Below are 22,180 nucleotides of genomic sequence, written 5' to 3' on the forward strand. Positions count from 1 at the left end.
TAGGTTAAAAAATGGTATTTCATTAAGCCAGAAAGAGAAAGATAAACACTGCATGATTTTACTCATATGTGGAAGATAAACCAACACATGGACAGATAGAACTGTTGGTGGTTACCAGGGGCGAGGGAGGTGGGGATGGGCACAAGGAGTGGAGGGAGGCATTTATATGGTGACTGATAAACAATAATGTGCGACAAAAATTTCACAATAAAAAAAGGAAAAATAAATAGAAGAAAATAGTATTTCATTATAGTCTTAAATTGCATTTCTTGTCTCATAATTGAGATTGAGCATCTTTTCATGTGTTTAGGGGTAACTTGTATTTCCTTAACTGCGAAGTTGGCATATCTTTGGTCTTTTTCTTACTGATTTGTAGAGGTTCTTTTCATATCAAAGAAATTAGTCATTGGTCTGTAATGTGAGTTGATAATTTTTCCCAGTTTGTTGTTTTTCTTTTGATTTTGGTTTTGCTTATGATGGTTTTCTTTTTGCCATTTAGATTTTTAAAAAATTTAATGTAGTTGAATTCATCAATCTTTTATGACTTCTAGGTTTCGTGTGATACTTAAAAAAGTCTTTTCCACTTTAAGATTATAAAAATATCGGCCGGCCCAGTGGCTTGGCGGTTAAGTGCGCGCGCTCCACTACTGAAGGCCCAGGTTCGGATCCCGGGCGCGCGCCAACGCACCGCTTCTCCGGCCATGCTGAGGCCATGTCCCACATACGGCAACTAGAAGGATGTGCAACTATGACATACAACTATCTACTGGGGCTTTGGGGAAGAAAAAAAGGAGGAGGATTGGGAATAGATGTTAGCTCAGAGCCGGTCTTCCTCAGCAAAAAGAGGAAGATTAGCACGGATGTTAGCTCAGGGCTGATCTTCCTCACAAAAAAAAAAAAAAAAGATTATAAAAATATTCTCCTCTTTTTTTTAGTTCCTCTGTAGTTTCATTTGTTATATCAAAATCTCTGATCCATCTGGAATTTTTTTTATATAAGGAGTCAGGTAGGAATGTAACTCAATTTTTGTCCAATACACTACCCAGTTGTCACAGTACCGTTTATTAAATAATCTGTCTTTTCTGCAGTCATCTAAATGCCACCTTTACCATATACTAAAGTCCAATGTATATTTAATTCTGTTTCTAAACTTTCTTGTTTATTTAATCGACATCTGCCTATTCATGTATCAGTGCCACACTGTTTTAACTGTTGTAGCTTTATAATATGTGTTAATACTTTAGAGAATGAACCCCTCCTTACACATACACACAACACTCTTCATCTTTAGAGTTTTAATGGCTATTCTTCTGTATTTAGTTTTCCTGATAAATTTTAAAATGAGTTTATTTAGTTCTCAAAAGAGTCATGATGGTTTTTTTCTTGGAATTGAGTAAAATTTATAGATTTGCTTAAAGAGAATTGCCATCTGTTGTGTTTTACTAACTCGTCTGACATAATATAAGAATATAAATATAAAGTCTTGCATTTATGTTGGGGAAACATCAGTTGCACAAGATGTAGTCATTTATTAAACAGCTAATTTAGTCTATGTGCCAGACAGTATTTCATATACTGGAGAGAAAGCAAATGAATTAATCATAGGTAGTCCCTAGGCTCTTATCCATATGTTAAGATCAAGCTTAGCATCACATTATGTTTGAAGAAATTTTAGTTTCTTCTGGCCACCAGTCTCATGTTAGCCGATAGGATCATGTGGTTGCTTTAGAGTCTATAATCCTGGATCGCGTTAGAGGATGTGTGGCGACGGAGAAGTAGAACGTAGTGTGTGAGTGGTTCTGGCTCTGGAAACAGACAGCAGGGGAATGAATTAGGTGCCCTGTGACCTTGGCAGGTTATTTAACCTCTTTGCGCCTCATTTTCCTCAACTGTAAAATGAGGGGATATTAATTGTACCTAACTCATGGGGTTGCTTGTGAGGCTTAAATGAGATAATCCAAAATGCTTTGCACTTTGCCTGGCGCATACTCGTGTTCTGTAAATGTTAACTAATATCATTTATATTGGAAATCTGATTCTGCTGGTCCAGTGGTATCTGATTTATTAGGTTCAGTTCCTGATATCGTTATTTAGGAGAGGCAGTAGAAGAAGATGCCTAGAAGAGGGCAGCCAGGTGGTAAGAAGGTGGTAGCCTAGTAACATTAAAGAAATAGTAGCCCTTTTTACTGGAAAAGAGAAAGTGAATGAGAAACAGGATGGTCTGATACTTATTTTGTATTGAATGGGGCTGGGGGCTGGGTGGGGGCTAAGACCAGCTAGGGGAATTCAGCTTAACATAAGAAAAACTTTTCTGGCAGATATATCTGTTCAACAGTGGAATGGCTCTGTAGCGAGCTCCTTGTCAGAGGAAATGTTCAAGAAAAGAATCTGCATAGCTATTTTTCAGGGAAACTGCAAAAAGAATTTTTGAATTAGAAAGATGAGGCAAAATGACGGCTAAGGGGTTTTGTTATGAAATTCTAGTATAAATGTACATATGCGATCACACGTGTAGAAAATTCCCTACGTGTGTCTTATCTATTTTCAAAGACTTCTATTTCTTTGAAACCTTGTTTGATCCCTTTTTGAGTGAGAGGATATTTTAGTGCCTTGGGGTTCTTGTGAACATGAGTGATCATCAAAGACATGAAGAAATGGAGAAATAAGGAGACTTAGGAACCAGCTTATTTCACTTCTGTCTCTTTGTCTATTGTTACCTTGGAGACAAGTCCCTTGTCTTCAGAGCCCCATCTTTTTCATCTAGAGTGTTAATTCTTGCTCCCTGCTTTGAGCATGAGTCTTTAAAAGAACATGCACATTATTGGAAGTTTTCTGCCTCTTAGAGTGTATGGAGCTTTTTGAAGGAAGGTGCTATTCATGCCTAGCAGACAAAGGACAAGTTTGAAGAAAAGTATATGACCCTATAAACTTGGCATTGGCCTTGCTTCATTTAGCACCAACACACTTCCCTATTATCCTCATCTTTCTTGCTACTCTTTTATTGCAATACGTGTAACCACAGTATGTTAGAAAAATTTAATAAAGTTATATAAAAGAGGTAATATTTAATCTATTTATTTCAGATCCGTCTCCTGATTTTCTTCAAACAGGCCATTATTGACTTGCTGTAATTTGCCAAGTTATATTTTATAAAACTTTTTGCTGTCACGGAGACATGCATGGCAACATTGTAGTTACTGTGTTATCAAATTAAGTGAAAAACCTGGTGAATGTGAATACAAGTCTGAGTGGATCTCTAAAATAGGATTTCTGTATTTGCAGTGAGTGATGAACCCGCTGCAGGCACTGATCCCGAAGAACCCTCTGTTGTTGGTGTGACATCCCCACCTGCTGCAACATCGAGTGTGACCCCGAACGCCACTGCAGCGTCTCTCCCTGCTCCGGCCACAGCGGCTGAAGGAGAGGAGCCCAGCACTTCGGGCACACAGCAGCTGCCAGCGGCTGCCCAGGCCCCCGATGCTCTGCCCGCTGGGTGAGTAGCCTTCTGTCCCACTACAGCGCTTCCCGCAGCAAAGACTGAGGCTCCTTCACCCGGGCAGGAATAATGTGGTTATTTATTACCTAGTGGTAGACTCTGGAGAATCTGCCATGCATAGGAGCAAGGGAGGTGTGGAAGAACTGCTTGTTCTACATAAATCTGAAAAAGAATCTAAATCATCTGGAACAGAATCAATGCTACCTTATACCATGACTTGAAATGAACAGCTTGACTCAGAGTGCAGCTTTTATGGAACAAGGAGCTCATTTTTCCTTCCTAAGTCATTAGAAGGTGTTTGCCTAGATCCTACTTAGAAAACAACTTTTCTCTCTTGAATTTTATCTTAACACCCTATGGAGGACTTTAGGCTCTGAATATTACTTATGATGTTCTCATCACCAGGGCTGATATTAACATAGGCTACTAGTTTTCTTGCCGTCCTTTAAGTTCAGAATTAAATCTGATGGTAAAGACCTTGGATGATAAGAAGATGGCCCCAGTAAGCCAAAGGGAAGTTCAAATTTGGCTATATAGTGAGCAGAGATTAAGAGCATGGACCTGGGAATCAAATAGATCTGGGTTTGAATCCCCACCTGACCCTATGTGACCTTGCTCTGGTGACTTACCCTCTCAGCAAGGTGTAGGGTAATAATCAGGCATATCTCCCCAGGAAGTTAAGGGGCTCAAATAAGATGGCTATGTGAAGCACTCACCCATTGCTGGGTGTTACACCTGGTCAGTGATATTTTTGAAGTGGTTGTGAAGGAACCATAAAGGAAGGGAATGTTTCCAAACTGGGAAATGAAGTCATATCTCAGGACTACCAGTTATAGTCAGGGCCAGTCCTGTTGGGGTCCCACTATCCATCCTGGTTATCAGTTTGGTACCGGGGAAATCAATGTCCATATTGCCATAGTCACTGTGGTCTGGCCAGTGGTGGTCGTGGTGGTGGAGTGTGGGCGGGTCCTTGTAATTCATAAAGGAAAAGGGAAGGATGGACAATTTCTTGCTTGATGTATAATATGCTGTATTGTTCTTAAGCCAGTTTGGAAAACCCAGTTATTAAAACAAAAATCCTAAACCTGAAAGCATATATGATTTTTACCACATACATATCTCATCCTTAGCATTTGGCACACTACCTAACTCATATTTCTTAATAAGTTATGATGAACAAATGAAAAGTATTGCAAATAGTTCTTAATACCTCAGACCTGGAGAGAATTGGGAGTATTGAGAGGCAGCTCTGAAAAGTTTTTGATTTTGTGAAAAGATTAATAACTAATTGCTTGTGTCCAATTCCTCCCCACAGAGATTTCTTTTCTCTTTCGTATGTGGTAAGGAATACTCGAAAGACTTTTGTTTGGTTTATAATTTCAAGTCTGTATGCTATAATTTGGGGGGAACAGAGCAGAATCATTTTGGCAGGAAGGAGAGAAAATGGCTGTCTGTGTCCCCTGTGAGCTGTTTGTTTTCTTTCCGCTGAGCAAATGCCTGGAAGGCCGGCCTCACTCCTGTGTCAGTCACAGGCAATTAGGTCTAATGGCTCAACGTGTCTTTATGTAGGGTGTGTGTGAGGGTTACTGTTCTCTGGGATTGGGCTCTTCCTGTTTCCAGGCAGCTGGAAAACTCCAGGCCCTGAAAACGCTCTTTATTCTAAGTTTGGCGGAGGGAGCAGCCCAGGGAAGCCGATTCTCCTCCCCCACCCCGCCAGAGGCTCAAACACTTTTTTGAGGTAGGGTTTGAACAGCATCTTTTCCTTAGAGCATTTGGAACGTGAGGAGGCCGGTGTGCAGGTCTGGGGAGGCTGCTCCCTACTTTAACACATGTGATGCTCCAGAGAAGGGTATTGGGATCCAGTTTTCCAGCCTAGATGGGCTTCCAGGTGCCCATCCCTAAGCCAGCTGGAAGCTCTGGTACTTTTCTGGCCTGGAGATCATCAGCTCCCTAATGGGAGATTGCCACCAGCACTGCTAAGTGCGTGGCAGTGAGGACGGCAGGCAGTCAGTTTGCTGCTCTGTGATGGCAAGACAGAAAGGGCACACTTTCTACAGTAACCCTTCCAATTCACAGAGTCACCATCCCCACCCCAGCTTATTTACAAGTTTAGGACATCCAGACAAGATGGGTTATTCTCTCATTCTTGGTATCTTGGCTTCAGGAGTCAGGGAACCATGTTTAATCTTTTTGAATAAAACTCAGAGCATGACATTTCACCACTTAGAAGGCTGCAGTCACTGCCTATTGTCTACAGGGATAAATTCTCAAATCCTTAATTAGGTCAAAAAGGCCCTGGGTGATATGACCATACCTACCCCTCAAGCCTTCCATAGAAGACACTCCGCTTCGCTCTCTAAGCTTTAGCCAGAATAGCTTATTTTAGTTTGACAAATGTACCACCCTTTCTCTGCACTTGTGACCCTCTACCATGCTGGTCGCTCTTTCTGAAAGCTTCCTGACACTTTGTCCATTAATTCTTGTCCATCTTCAAGTCTCAGCTTAATCAGCGCTTCCTCTGGGAATCCTTCCTTGATCCCTGGTAGACAAAGCTAAACCACCTGTGTACAGTAACTCTTCTCCCTCGTGTAATTGATTGTTTCGAGTCGCTCTGCCCTGCTAGGCTCTAAACACCAAGATGGCAGGGAGCCTGGCACAATGTAGGACTCCAAGACATATTTGTAATGAATAAATTTAAATGACTTCTTTTTTTTTTTCCTCCACCTGGATGAATGTTTTCTGCTGCTTTGAGGCCTCAGATAAAGAGCAACTATGACAGGAATATTAGATTTTCTTCCCAAGAGAAAGAGCCTAATGCTGTCATCCCCTGGGTTGACTGGCTTTGTATTCAAATATGCATCTGTCACAGGATCGAAGATGCTCTTCCCTGCTCACTAGGGGTCCTCATGCACTGGGAGATACTGTGGAGCATGTCTCCTCTTTGCTAAGGCATTTCTGAGCCATACCAGATTTCTTTTTCAAGGCATCCAGCTGACTTAGTCTCTTTCCAACTTCATCTTCTCAACCTCTTCAGTCTCCTTTACTGAGCAATCGAGCAGGGTTCACTTGGGGATCCCAAGGACCTATTTTTCCAGTTGCTGCATTGCCCTTCTGAAATTTGCAGAAGACGAGACTGGTCATAAAGAGGTCACACTCGGCTGTACGTTCTAAGGACTGAGGGCTACCAGCAGCTGGGCTGCAGAAGTCCAAATAGAACACCCCTCATCCCTCTTCTCTCTCTCGGTCTCAACCCTCCTGCTTTCTGTGCCTTTTAATTTAATTAACATGAAACAAACCAGCTGGAAGGGTGTGGCGTTATCAGTTTGCAAATACCCATTAAAGGAAGGGTTTCGGGAAAGCTCAGGAGACATGGGGAGATAGTGGTCCAGGCAGTGGGCAGTGGGGAGTGAGGACACTTTGATCGCTGGCCCTGCATCTGGTTTTTATCAGTACCGAGCCCACTTTGGGGACTGAATGCTCATTAACAGACTGTGTGTACATGGCTTAGATAAACTCCCAGAGTGTCCCAGGCTCTGCAGCTCACTCAGTCCCTCGCACACAGAGGCACATTATTTCACCTTGGCAGCCCGCTCTCTGCTGTGGTTTCTTACATAAGAGAGGCCGTTGTGTCTGGACTGCCGACTTACCAACTTACCTCAGCACTGCCGTTTCACACCATCCTTTTTCTCCTGCAGTCATTGGCTGCCCTGTCCGTTTCCTGCCTCAGAGTAGAATTAATTGAGGAGGGTGTTTTCTAGATCTTTTGGATCTGCATCTCCCCTACCCCCATGCCCAATTGTGGAGATCCAGAGGCCCTTTCTCCAGGTGGTCTTTGAGACACTATCAAGGATGACAACCTTGTGAGAGTTCTGATGTTCTGTTTATAGAGACACTTTAAGAGATGATGGAAGTTGGAGCTTCCCTGCTAAGTTATAAACCAGCCGCTGCCATTGAATTTCATTCCAAACTCATTTTTGGCACTAGCCGAAGATCCTTACCCAAGGAGTTTTAAAACAGCGTTTCTCAAACTATCTGTGGAGAACCAATCCTTTTTTTTTTTCTGTTGGTTTTTGTTTGTTTGTTTTAATTTTTTAATTTTCAATCTGTTAGAAATGCTTATTTTTGTTCTCTACCGTGTTCAATGAGATGAATCTGCTGATCACATTATTTGGATGTCGTGGCAATGTTAAATTGGTACAAAATTTCCAAATGCTTAGAAAGTTCTCTACTTTTCTGGTCACTGAGCAGTAACAAAGAGTTTGGGCCGTGGACCATAGTTTGATCAGCACTGGATTAAAGGATTGTGCCAGGAGAATCTGTGTCTTTTTGCAGAATACAGTTTAGTTCTTGACTCTGCAAGGATTATTACATGCTTAGGTAATGCCGAACGGTACGTGTTCTGGCTTCCTCCTCCTCCTCTCAAAACGAAAGCCTTATTTCCAAATTCTACTGTTGTTAGAGGCTGGCCCGTGAAACATTCTCACCTACCATATGTGTGTATTCTTGTGTAATTATGAATTTTCATTTTTACTACACTTTCTTGAGAGCTCCTCAAGAGCAGGGAGCACTGTGTCCATCTTTGTATCCCCAGCACCTAGCATAATACTTGGCTTGTAGGGAAATGGAGAAGTGTTTGTCGAATGACAGGAAAAATAAATGATTTCATTCTCAGTAGCACTTAAAATTTTTAAAGTTTTTTCTTTTTTAATTAGAAAAATAAATAGGAGAGGAGAGAAGAAGAAAAACAACAATAACAAATAAACACCCAGATTTAACTGTTAGTGTTTTCATGTACCTTGGGTCTATTTTTTTCCTGACCGTTAATAACAGCTAACGTCTGCTAAACGTTTCCAGTGTGTTGGGGAGGGCAAAGTTTCCTATGTGGATTATTTCACGCAGTCTTCACAACACCATGTGGGAGCTACTTTTATCCTTGTTTGGCAAATGAGAAAACCTTAAGCAGTTTGCCCGAGACCACAGGTACGGACACAGACACCTAAACACACATCTACCAAAGTTTGATAATCTTATGGTATGCGCTTTTAAAATTTACTTTTTTGTTGTAAAATATTTAAGCATGCAGATAAGACAGGAGAGTAATATAAGAAATGCCTGTGGGCTCACCACTCAGCTTTATCAAGCTTGAGCATTATGCTGCGTTTGCTGCAGACCTCCCCCTTTTTTAACTTCTTGATGAAGATATTATCAATATGATTGAAAGTCCCTGTGAACCCTTCCCTGATCCCATTCCTTATATGCAGAGATAACATGGAATTTGGTACATTCATTAAATTTACTGTATGGTATTCTGTTGTATGAATAGGTAAAAATTTATTTGTTATAATTAAAATTTATTTATATTTACGATATTTATATATTATATATCATAAATTTAAAATAGAAAATATAATATGTACCTTATATTTATTTATACTAGAATTATCTCTTCGCAATTATAAACAATGCTTCAATGAAGATTTTCTGTGCATGACTTTTTGTGTAAATGTTTCTTTAAGGCATGTACTGGAACTGGAATTTCTTCATTGTAGTGGGTGAAGATCTTCAGTTTTAGTAGATACTATCAAATTGCTTTCTCGAGTCAGCTCATCAATTCACACTCCCATGAACATGCATAAGCATTCCTGCTAAAACTTAGTATTGTCGGATTTTTTTTTTGCTTTGGGCAGTCTGATGGGTGTGAATGGTATCTCTTTGTGGTTTTAATTTGAATTTCCTTAATTACCGTTGAGATTGAACCTCTTTATACATGTTTTTTATTTGGTTCTTTGGTTTCCTTTTTTGTGAATTGCCTATTCATATATTTTTGTCCATTTTTCTGTTTGGCTATTTGTCTTTTCTTTTCTTTTTCTTTTTTTTTTGTGAGGAAGATCAGCCTTGAGCTAACATCTGTTGCCAATCCTCCTCTTTTTGCTGAGGAAGACTGGCCCTGGGCTAACATCCGTGCCCATCTTCCTCCACTTTATGTGGGACGCCACCACAGCATGGTTTGACAAGCAGTACATCGGTGTGTGCCCGGAATCCGAAGTCCAGGCCACCAGAGCTGCCGCAGCAGAGTGCGCGCACTTAACCGCTGCGCCACCGGGCTGGCCCCTGACTATTTGCCTTTTTTCTCTTTAATCTGCAGGATTTCTTAATATATGGTAGTTACTAATGGTTTCTCAATTATGTGCATACAAATATTTTCTCCTGGCCTGTGGTTTTTATTTTCACTTTTCTTTTTTTGGTGAGGAAGATTGGCCGTGAGCTAACATCCATGCCCATCTTCCTCTGTTTTGCATATGGGACGCTGCCACAGCATGGCTTGATGAGTGGTGCGTAGGTCTGCGCCCAGGATTTGAACCCGCGAACCCTGGGCTGCCGAAGCAGAGTGCGTGAACTTAACTGCCACGCCACAGGGCCAGCCCCTATTTTCACTTTTTTATGTTGCCTTTTATTGTACAATAGTTCAAAATTTTACATAGTCAAATTTGTTAATCTTCTTCATAGGCTTTTGTCTCTTGTCTAAAATTCTTCCTTGCTCTGAAATTGTAAAAATTTTACATACATACACACCCATGTCTTGTTGATTTTGATGTGTGTGTTACTTCTTATTTTAACTTCTTTAAAATCAAGATGTGATTTACAAGCTTCAGAGTGTCATAGTTTAATTGGCAGTGTCTTTTTCTTTCTTAGTGATATGTTAAATCATCTTACAATTGATGGCATTTTAGATTTATGAAAAACAGTACATTTATATAATTTTTAAACAAAGTTTTGATTATCTTATGCATATTATTATTATTTTTTTGTGTGTGTGTGTGAGGAGGACTAGCCCTGAGATAACATCTGATGCCAATCCTCCCCTTTTTTCTTGAGGAAGATTGGCCCTGAGCTAACATCTGTGCCATCTTCCTCTACTTTATATGGGACGCCACCACAGCCTGGCTTAACAAGTGGTGTGTTGGTGTGGGCCCGGGATCCGAACCTGCGTACTGTGGGCTGCGGAAGCGGAGCGTGCTCACTTAACCGCTTGCGCCAGCGGGCCAGCCCCATGCATATTATTTTTTAACTTGCTTTTTCCACCCAATGTATGGTAATCATCAGAGCGAGTCAATATTATCTACAATGTTAATTTCAATGACTGAATACCTGTTATAGAATAACAATTTATCTTACTAATCCCCCATTTTGGGGCATTTTGGTTGTTTCCAGTTTTTCTGTAACATGCTGTAACATGCTGTGACAGATGCACTTACAGCTAAGTCTTTGACACATAATTATTTCCTCAGGATCTGTCCTACAAGCAGAGTTGCTGAGTCAAAGGATATTCACATAGGAAAGGTTTTTGACCAAGATGCCAAATTGCCCTTTGGAAAGATCATACCCATTTTTGCTCCCATCAACTATTTTTTTAAAGAGTGACTATTTCCTTGCATTGCCAAATACGTCTGCAAAATCTTTTATCTGCAAAAATGTTAAAAAAAAATTTTTTTATAGATACCATCTCCAGGAATTGTCTTGCCTGTCTATGAAAGCATATATTTTAATGTCGTCAACTTCCACTGAAGAGCTTTGGAAACTTTTCCAAGGCAAAGAAAATGGAATGGTTGAAGAAGAAGAAAGAGACTAATTCAGAAGCCCCAGCAGCTGCTCTGTGCCATCCTGTGCTTAAAGGGCATAACGTGCTGGTTGTGGATAGTTTTTGAAACGGGGTTAGTATGCTCAGATTTAAGGGAAAGCTCCGTTTCTCAGGAAGGGTTCTTGGGGGAGGGACGGAGTTGAACACATTTCCTGCTCAGGTTACAAAGGACCTACTGAAGCGATGCAGACAGTGAGCAGGAGATGTGTTCCATTGCGCACAGATTTCTGACTCATCAAACAGTCTGAAGGCGTCCCTGCAGGGGAAATAAATCTTATGGTTTGCCTAGGAAGTGGCCAAAGCTTGGGGATTAGGAGCTGGTTCAGAGTCACTTATTATAGGAACATAAAATAAGAAAATATGAATTCCATATATCTTTGCCTGTGGGGAGTTGAACTTCTACATAGGCAGCTTTAAGAATACTTGAATACTTTTGATGTCTTTTTATGAAGTTTAGTTTTTGTCTAAGTAACCAGCAAAGCATCTTTTCTTTGGGGTATGTAAGGGTTCTGGTGTGACTTTGTTTTTCTAGTGGAGAGAGTGAATTTTGATTGAAAGTCGGCTGTATTAATGCCCAGTGCCTGTGTTAATAAGAGAGCAAATTAATCAATAATACAAGTTAATAAGGTTCTTACTAAGAATTTTTGAACATGTTGATATCGTGTGTGTTACTAACCTGAAACCCTCACCCAGCTTTAATCTCTTCCCAATTTAATCCAACTCTTGGTGAAACTGTGATTCCATTCAAACACAGGGGAATGTGACCAAGAAGTATGTTGATCAGGATGGTTGAATACATACTGTAATGGCAGGTAATTGAGAATTGATTTCCTGAAGACCTTTTAGGAAATCTTCCACAAGAAAATGTGGTTCCGGTGACCAGACAATTTCCTTTCAGATAACATAGGAGAGAAATGATTGGATGTCATCCTAATAATGGGATTTTTAGCCTTTAGTCTTTTAATAATCGTGATGGTGGGGTGATTGGGGCATGGGCATGGAATATATACAATTGAGTAAAGGGCAGTTAAAATCCATAGGAGCAAAGGTAATTTAGGTTAAAAAAGTACCCAAGGTTAATGGAAATTAGAGACTACTTTTTAAGTACTTTCAAATACAGAGACTCTGTGTAGTCCATGGTCCAACTGAATGTTACTCATTGAAGGCCAAGGAGCAATGTGTTGGGAAGGGACCTGAAACAGGCTTGCTGCTTTGAACACTGTTTCTGAGAGCATCAAAGAAAGCTATTCAATGGGAGAGGATATGACCCACGTGACCAGGATGCAGTATTGAGACCCATAGGTAGTTTGATTGAAAAGCCTTTTAATCTCAGCATCAAGAAGATGCTTATAAGGGACAGAAACCTAACCCCTGACAGGGATGTGCTGATGAAAGGTCGCTGCCAGTATCACTTTCTTGGCATGGGGAGACCAAACCAAGACATTGGAAGGCTTAATTTATGTGGGTCAGCGGCTCCTGAGGAGAAATGAGGATGGGGAAGCTCGTTTGATTGACAATAGAATTGACCGACTGTGCTGCATGAGTGAAGGGAAGAGAGATGTATGAATTCTGAGGAGCCATGCAGGTAAGGGAGGAGTTGAGAGTTCTCTAAGAAAAGCAGCAAGGCCAGGTCATGGATCAGGGAGGACCCACATGGACATTTAATCTGAGCAGGAGTTCAATTTTAAAAGGAAAAAGGTAGATATCAAGAAAGGTAATGGAAGAAAGGTCTTGCTCCTCTGGAAACTGTTTTTCTAGCTAAGCCTGTTGAGAGGGTTCACAGAAGGACATTGAGATTTGCCGGACAATAACAGTCCCTGAAAGAGAGAGTTTCATTTCTAGGATCAGCTGGGATCAAAGACAGGATGGACAGATCTCTTGTCTAGGCTGGGAAAGAGCCACTGTAGCTCTTGAATAGAAGTGAAGAGCACTTCACACTGATTTCCTTTCTGGCAGTGTGTGGGAACACCATTGTGTCAATTAAAGGCATTTACTTCGTGGAATTTTAAGTATTACCCCATCTTCAAATTAAGATGTTAGCCAAAGTATAATAAAACCAATTTTCTCCTTAACTGAAATGAAATATAAAAGAAGGCAAAAGTAGAGACTGCTTATAAGATTAAAATTTTAACAAAAGAATTATCAGAATAAAGAGAAATGTGTTTAGTGCATTTTATCGCCAATCGCTACAACAAATACTTTGTCTTTATTAAAGGGATAGCGCCACCCACACGTTATGGACAGTTTCCCAAATAGTGACTGCAACATGAGCAAACTAATTTTGTTAGTGATTTGTGCCACAAAATTGCCAAGGAAGGGAAGGATATAGTTAACTTCCCAGGGAATGCTGGGAAGCTCTCAGCTACTCAAGTCTTATTAGGAGCAAAGGTTATGAAAGAGTGGTTTGCTGCCATTGCCTTGAGGAGCTTCCATGTTTCAGTGCTTACCCTTCAGCCAAGTATCTTTCTCAAGACTTTCCTCATTTCCAAATTCAGATGAATACAGAGGGTATTGGATTTGCTGGTCTATTACCGAACAGACAGGAGGAATTTTGAGAGCTGGTGTGAAGCCACAGTATGTCAGCCTGCCATGCTCGCTGAAAGGTCCGCACCAGATCCCCACAGATGGGACCACAGCCTCTTGAGCTGGCAGTATTTGTTACTGTTTTGTCTTTAGTTCAGAAAGGTGTCCGGCAGGAGAAGATCTTTAACTTTACCTGGTGTGCATTTTCATCTTGACACTTTTGCCAGAAGATTCTGCCCTTTTGATAAATTACTGAATGAAGTGTGAGGATCTTCCCTTTGCAGTGGGAGGGGCCAGGGCACCTGGCTCAAATCACCAGTATCTGCTTCAACCAGAGCCTTGAGCAAAAATACCCAGGACAGAAAATGTGCTCAAGCTCATTTTAATAGTGTTTGTAGCACTCTGGTCCTCAACCCAATAGTTGATCCCTTTTGAGAGGTGAGAGTGTGGAACCACTGGAGCTCGCTGCTCCCAGGGCTAACCCTCCCAGTGGTGCAAAATGTGCAGCCTCTTCCGGTAGATGCAGATCTTCCGGATCTGAGCAGAGGGTTGTGAATAAACTGGAGCCTAGAAACCCACTGTAATTCCTCCCCAGTCATCTTGATTCCTCAGGGCCCCCTACCTGGACTCCAGTGCTAAGGAAAGTTGCTCACTTCGAGATGAGGATTGGGAAGGTGCCTGGCACCTTGTCTGCTGGGTAGTAGGTTCTCTGTAAATTCCAGTTGACCTTTTTTTTCCTCCTGTCTTCCTTTCAACATGACATGGTAAAACTCATGAGCTAGGGAGTCAGAGCTGAGTTTGAATGTCACGTAAGAGTTACTTAGCTTCTCTAAGCCTCAGTTTCGTCATGGTGATGGCTTTTCACACCTTAAAAGATAGAGGCAAGGACTGCACGAGGTAAGACTTGAGCCCGTAGCTCATTGTAGATGCTAGTGGGTGATGGCGCCGCCTTCCCTTCCTTGCCTTAAAAACCTCATGTATATCTGTATCTGAACGAACCTTGAAGGGGCTGATCAATGCAGTCTGCTGATCAGACATCCTGGTTTAAATGAGAAACGATATTGAGTAAAGCTAATGTCTATTGGAGTAGACACATCAGGCTTGGTAATAAAAGTTAGGACATTTATTTCAGTGTACAGTCAGCTCTGCTATAACATATGTGTTCCTAAAAGTCACTATGCTATGCAAAATCATGCAATAAAAACTACAGAGCTTATGGGAAAAAATGGGTTAGGGGCATAACACTCCAAAATTTGTCAATGACACCCACAAAAAATGGGAACCTATTAAGGATGGTAGCACAGTTTTACACATGTTAAATGACTGAGATACATATCACTACAGTGGATATGGCATGTTTCCTTGAGGAGACCTGACAGTTGCTTGTGGAAGCAGATGTCAGAAGGGTTGGAATTTGTGAGTTGTCGTGAAGTGCAAGGAGGGTTGTCTGCAACCAGATGGGAGTTGTAACAGCAGATGTGGGTGGGTATGGCATATACCATGTGGTCAGCTGAGGTAGCTGGTAGATGCGTGTAGGTTTTGTGTATTCTTACGTGACTGAGTTTAGCTAGGGGAAGTCTTCTGTGTTCCTTTAGTGCTTCTCAAAGGCAAAATCACGCACAAGCAAACACAAAATTCACATTATGCTCACATTGTTCCCTCATGTATCAATCACATTGGAATAGATTGGTGTTTTCAAAACAAGCGTTTCTGCATAACTGACTTTATTAGCTTCCCGGAAAAGGTCACCTTCCCTAGGCAGTACTCAAAAGTAGAAGTCAATAAAATCAATGTGAAACATAAAGGCTAATGGGACTGTTAACATCCTTTATAAAGTAATCATTTTATAAATGAAAATTTTGCATCCATTATATATAGGTTACTGTATTCTGGGTAAGTGAAATTACTGTAAGATTGTGTTGAGTGTGGGAATAACGGGAGTGTGAGGGTGGGTGGTCCTTGGCTGTATTTTGTAGTGATTTTGCTTGTGGATTATATCTCTTTGCATCATCTGCTACCTTGTCATTCTTCCATTAGCACAGATGAGCCACCCTCAACACCGTGATCTCATATTAACTTACAGACTTAAGGGTAGAGCAGTCAATAAATAACAGTATGCTATGTTTCTCGATTCACCCAAATCTCTTTTTATTTATTTATTTATTTATTTATTTATTTATTTATTTATTTATTTATGAGGAAGACCAGCTCTGAGCCAACATCCACTGCCAATACTCCTCTTTTTGGCTGAGGAAGATGGGCCCTGGGCTAACATCCGTGCTTGTCTTCCTCTACTTTATATGGGACACCACCACAGCATGGCTTGACAAGCGGTGCATCGGTGCACGCCTGGGATCCGAACCTGCAAACCCTGGGCCGCCGAAGCAGAGCGCACGCACTTAACTGCTGCGCCGCCAGGCCGGCCCCCCCAGATCTCTTTTAAAGATCCTCTGTAAATAAGTCCTGTATTTTAAAAAGAAATGTGATCATGAATATATATGATGCTAGGAGAACAGAGGCAGTCATATATAATTTGTGACTTTAAGAGGTAATGTAGGCTAAAAAGGCTGGAGGATCCATAGATAAGTATTAGGTGAGGCCCATGAACCCCAGAAATTGCATATAAATTTCTGTTGGTAAGTGCACTTTGGAAGGAAAGAGGAAGGGAAATCACATTCCTAAAGAGATCTTTGATCCCCAAATGGCCAAGGAACACTGATTTAGAAAAATCCATGAAATGTAGACTCATATGGGTTATTCAGGGGCATTTAGAGCAATCTAGGGCATGTCCTAGTACACTGAGTCCATAAAGGGAGCTATTATAGTTTTCTCAAGAAGCAGTCCTGGGTGCTGCCATCAGTGACAGCGTGGAGTGGTTTTGACACGGTGTTGGCTGTTGCACGTCATCTTTGATGTTTCCTCTCAAATTAGCTATATCAGCAGTGAAGGGCTCCCTTTCGAACAAGGGCTTATGCCTTTCAACTGTGTATATCATGGTTCTTTACTTTATTTTTCAGATGGGAGCAGCGAGAGCTGCCCAACGGGCGTGTCTATTATGTTGACCACAATACCAAGACCACCACCTGGGAGCGGCCTCTTCCTCCAGGGTAAGGCATGGACCGACCAGCCCTGAGACTCTAGAACTGGCATCAAGAGTCACCCTGTGGCTTCTCCACCACTGGCTGCCATAGCCATCTCTTTATTTTCCCCCACCCTCTCCTCTCTCTCTCTTGTTTCCCCTCCTCCCATTGTCTTCTCCTTCTACATTCTTTCCTCTCTCTTTCTATTTTCCCTTCTCCACACATACGTTGTATTGACCATAACTGATGGCCGTGGGCTTTATTAAGTGGTATTTAGAGCTACCATGGCTGTTGGGTCCTAGAGGAAGGAAGTCTGGAGAGGCCTTCTGGGCCATTGGTGTCTCGATGCCCTCAGTCATTTCACCTACAGAGATATCTTATTAGAGCCAGGTTTTCAGTCTCTCTGTGGAGGAAGCAAAGTACAGGGACATTTATCCCAGGTCACTTGATTGTTTTTCCTATTCACTTACCTTAATTCTGCTCTCATTTCTTAGGATATACCAGGCTTTTTAGAGCATCTTGGGAAAAAAGTGCATGCGGAAGCCAAGATAGAAAGGGTATTGATGCATTTCACAGCCCCCTGTGCCCAACCAGCCCCTGATGACAGTGTGCTTCTCGTTTAGCTGGGCTTTGTGAGAACGCAGCTCAGTTCTCCAAAACCAGAGGATGAGTGAGGCTTCCAAGTGAAGGGAGACTGTCCAAGTTCAAGGAGAAGGGGTTTGGTTCCTTGTCTGCCAGGGACAGAAAGTTCTTTCCACATGTGTCTCCTCGTCCTGAGAACTTTTGAAAGGGAATGTATTCTGCTCTGAGGAAAGAATCACCTCCCAGTAAAGCAACCATGAAAGGCATGAAATATGAACACTTCTCCAGCCTAAACTTGCCGAGGGAGAGGATGTCAGAGGTGGACAGTATTGGGAGAACTCCTGTGCTGTTTGGTTCAGCTGTCAGGCATGTGCCAGGCAAGCGCTACCTCACCTTCTGGTCCTACAAATTTCTGTGGACAGGCTGCTTTTAGTTTCAGTTTTCCAGTAGAATGCTTGTGTTTTCCTTACCCTTCTGGAAATGAAACTCATAATGTGTCATTATTAGTCCTCACTGTTTTCTACTTTGACTTTAAGTCCAGTGAAGTTACCAAAGTTAAACATTGACTTCTTAGAAAAAGACTGAACATTTTATTATGGAAATTATGGAAATTTTCATATTATTATGGAAAATTTCAAATATGCACAAAATAGCATACTCAACACTTAGCTTCAATAATTATCAACTCACGGCCAGTTTTGTTTCATTTCTACTAGGGGTTGGCAAACTATGAACCTGTGGACAAAATCCAGCCCTTCACCTGTTTTTGTAAATAAAGTTTTATCGGAACACAGCCACACTCATTTATTTCCTTATTGTCTATGGCTGCTTTTGTGTTCAATGACCGAGTTGAATAATTGTGACAGAGACTATATGGCCTGCAAAGCCTAAAATATTTACTTTGTGGTCCTTTATAGACAAAGTTTGCCAACTCCTAATCTGTAATCCTCACTCGCCCCTTCATACCCCCGTCCTAGATTATTTTGAAGCAAATCCCAGATATCATATCATTTTATCCATATTTCAGTATATATTTCTAAAAAATGTTCTCTCATTAAAAATAAAATCACTATATTGTTAACAGTATTTCCTTATTATCATCAAATACCCAGTCACTAGTCAAATTTCTCCATTGTCTTGCAAATTAATCATTGGCTTTTAACAGAATGCGTTGCACACTTACCCTTTATGTATTTCCAGCATGTATATTTAAAAGCAGTGGTAACTCTGGAAGGGTGCTGGTTGCTGCCTCTGAACCTCTCTCGTCTTTAAGTTATGTAGGCCTTGACCTAGTGAACATTTGGATGGAATCTAAATGAAGATATTTAATGGCGTCTTCTAAGGATGGCTGAAGATTTATTCTTCTTTAAGTACTGAGGTGGGACACTAGATCCAACTTTCTTATTTTCAGGATATTTTTAGTGTTTTATTGGGAGATGGCTCAGCTCTACACCCTACATAGCCTATTAGTTCTTCCTGAGTTTTAGGCCCAGACCTTTGAGCCCCTGGCTCTTACTTCCACTCTGTAATGGGGAACCCAGAGAGAATAGAATGCTAAACTTTCATCGCTAAGTAATGGGAGAATTTCCGTCCCAGGGAAGTATCACCGTGGTGAGAGCAGTCTGAAACTACAGATGGAGCCATTATCTCAGCAGACCTAGTCACCTAGGAGCCAGATTGAGCAAAAGGATTCACTTTCTTGCAGCCATCCCCTTCTGTCAGACCCATGGGACACTGTATGAGGACTGGTCATTTCATCCAGGAGCAAAAAGTACTGGACCTGGTAGCTAAGAATGAATGTAGTAATTTTCTCTTTAGTCACTCTTAGGCGATGCTCAGACTAGAGGTGAGTAGAGTGAGTGATCACCACAGAGCTTGGTGTAGAGGAGGCCTCACAGAGGGAGGTGGATCAGACTCGGTCTTGCAGGAAAGGCTGGAGGTGGACTTAAATAAAAAGAAGAAGGCAATTTAGTTTGGGGGAACAGGTTTAGGGAATGATGCATGGAGCAGTTTTGATGGAGTGGAAGGTTTGTGTGAACCAAAAATGCTCAAAGTGTGTCCAGCAAGGCCCCTGGGTTTGGTGGAGATGCCCACTGCAACCAAAGAGCATGAAAAGGCTGACTGGCCTGCAGCCACTCCTCTGTTTTTATAGATTACGATTCTGCGTAAGATTTCACCTGAAATCAAGGGTTGGGTCATGCTGCCTAGAAGCTTGAAATTCACCAGTGCAGAGGACTTCTGGTTAAACATGTGGACTAAACATGTGCTTTTTTCCATTCCTTCCTGAAAACCCGCTAAAATGGCAATAAAGGTATAGAAAAGTATAATGATAAAGGAGTGGAAGAGGAGGAACAGCATATGGCAGATGCTAATCGAAATTTCGTTGCTGATAGATAAATGGCAGAGCTGAGAAAGCTGAAAGCAAGCTCACAGTGTGGTGTATCCACCAGGAAGCCAGCCAGTTTGCACCCTGGAAAGCCTCAGTGATCAGAGACATGTGTGTGTATGTGTGCGTGCGTGTGTGTAATGAGACTAAAAACCTGAAGTAAGTTTAAAATTTGTACAGAGAGAAGTTAGATTCCCAGGTTCTCAATCATCACTCCCATCCCTCTGCCACATACATGCATGCACACATATACACACACGTTCACACCCACATACACACACATAGCCATGTGACTGCCGCTAGTGTGAGAAGCTGCTAGGAGGACACAGCCATAGCTGAAGGCAGAGATGAAGTCAGAAGAGAGGAATTAAGTGAGGATGCTGTCCTCAAGCTAAAGGTTGGAAAGTTTTTTGCTGGGGAAAGTGACCAGTCTAAGGGGAGAGAACTATGGATTGTGATATTTGGGGATCTTCTAGTGAGACAGCTGAGTGAAGCCACTGGTCAGCCAGCCCCCTCCTGGGTACCCAGAGCTTCCAGTCAGCCTGTTAAGTGGCTCACTTTTGAATGTGAATGAACAGCCAAGGACCAGCAGACAGAGAAAAAGGAACTTGGTGAAAACAATGTAGGGAGCTGAAAAAAACTTGAAAAAGTACAACCGGATTATAATTCATATCCTCAAAGATTTGGCAGAAAATATGGCGTCTTTGCCAGAAGAAGAGGAGACCGTAAAACGAACTGGGCATAAAACAAGAAGAGCTTTTAGAAATTGATATATGACAGCAGAAATAAAAAAATTAAATAGAAGATTGAAAGATAAAGTTGAAGGTAAGAAAATTAGAAGATGAGTGTAGGTGATCTAACATCTGTAAAGTAGTTCTAGCAAGAAAGAACAGAGAAATAGAGGATAGGAAATTATCAAAGAAAGAATAAAAGGAAATTGCCAGAACAGCAGGATAAAGTATCCGAATTCAAAGGGCCTACCAAATGCCCAACCCAGAGAATGCAAAGAGCCCCACCCCAAGGTACGTCCAAATGGAATTTCAGAATGCCAAGAGAACATCTCAAAAGCTTCGAGAGGGGAAAAAACAGGGTAAATATCAAGGATCAGGAATCAAGAATGCCATCCTTCTTCTCAACAGCAGCTATGGAGTAGGACCCTCAAAATTCTGGTGGAAAATTATTTCCTGTCTAGAAATCAACTTTTAGTCATTTTAACACTCAAGTGTGAGAGTTAAAATAAAGGCATCTTTAGACATGCAGGGTTTCGAAAAATTAACTTTGGTGCATCCTTTCTCAGAAGGTACTAGATGATTTATTCCACCAGATGAGAGGAAACCAAGAAAGAAGTCATGAGATGCAGGACACAGGGGACTCAATTCATGGGCCAAAGACATTCCTAAGAGGAAGGCGAGGGAAGATGACTCAAGACACATAATGTAGAGCAGGCCTGGAGAACTGTCCACACTGGGCGAAGGGTGGCTGAGAGATAATGACACTTAGAGGCCACCTGCCTTGTCAGAGTCTGGGGCTGAATTAGTGATAGGTTCTTGAAAACCAAGCAGAATGAAACATAGAATTCTTAACTCCAGAAAAAAAGAAGAAGTTATACAAGTAAGGAAATATATTTATAGTATTTTGCAAAGTCATAATACAAACTCTGTATGTTGATTTAATAATGATTTTCTAAATTGGGAGGATGGGGGAGGAGAGGGCATTGTGTGTGATGGGGGGAATACAATAACTAAATTCTCAGCTTTGATAGCAGAAAGTCTATAAGTAATATCTAATATGGCAGAAATCAAGAATAATGGAATAAGCATGTTATTTATAATATGGCTATAAATAGAATCAGTCAAGAGTTGAAAGTAATTGCTTCTGAGGAACAGGAAGCAGCAATGGGGAGAGGTCGGGTGGGAGGCACTATTTTTCATTGTATCCCCTGTAATTCTATTTGTGTTTTTAAACTATAGATACGTGATTTCTTTGATAATGAATAAAAGTAAGTTAAAATCACTAGTTGAGAGGACTTATGAGGAAGTGGGAAGGTTCCAGATTATTGAGAGCCTTGACTACTACCTAAAGGGTTTGACTCAAGGGCAGTGGGGAGTCTACTAAATGAAATTTTGAACAGGAGCATGACATAAGGAGTCAACCTGGTATGGTTACCTTGGTGGCAGATTATAGGCTGGATCGGAGTGGGGAGACTGGTTCTGGGATAGTTGGACATAGAAATGGAAAGTCAAGGGCATGGAAACAACAAAAAAAGAAGCCCTTGGGCTGAGTGGTTTACTGACGTCAGCAGGAAAGGAAGAGCCGGAAATGGTGGTGTGGTTTCATCCCTGAGAGGAGGATAACGTGAGGAAGACCAGGAAAGACTCAGGGTTGGGGAGAGAGCTGTGGTGTTGAGTTAAATCCAAAGTGACAGCAGGTCATGAAGGCAAGGCAGTCTCGCAGGCGGAGTCCAGACACGAGTT

At 41.5% G+C, this 22,180-nt stretch overlaps 1 protein-coding gene across 1 annotated transcript in view; it reads left to right on the plus strand.

Annotated features, from left to right (window-relative positions):
* WWP2 (WW domain containing E3 ubiquitin protein ligase 2) overlaps nucleotides 1–22,180 on the plus strand; it is a 131,431-nt gene that overhangs the window by 84,543 nt on the left and 24,708 nt on the right. Inside the window, exons 8-9 of the mRNA XM_058528152.1 lie at nucleotides 3,283–3,493; nucleotides 16,676–16,765. Of these exons, the coding sequence (XP_058384135.1) occupies nucleotides 3,283–3,493; nucleotides 16,676–16,765 (301 nt within the window). The remainder of the gene's footprint in view (nucleotides 1–3,282; nucleotides 3,494–16,675; nucleotides 16,766–22,180) is intronic.

This window comes from Diceros bicornis, chromosome 32 (assembly GCF_020826845.1).
Source record: "Diceros bicornis minor isolate mBicDic1 chromosome 32, mDicBic1.mat.cur, whole genome shotgun sequence".
Taxonomy (NCBI): Eukaryota; Metazoa; Chordata; class Mammalia; order Perissodactyla; family Rhinocerotidae; genus Diceros; species Diceros bicornis.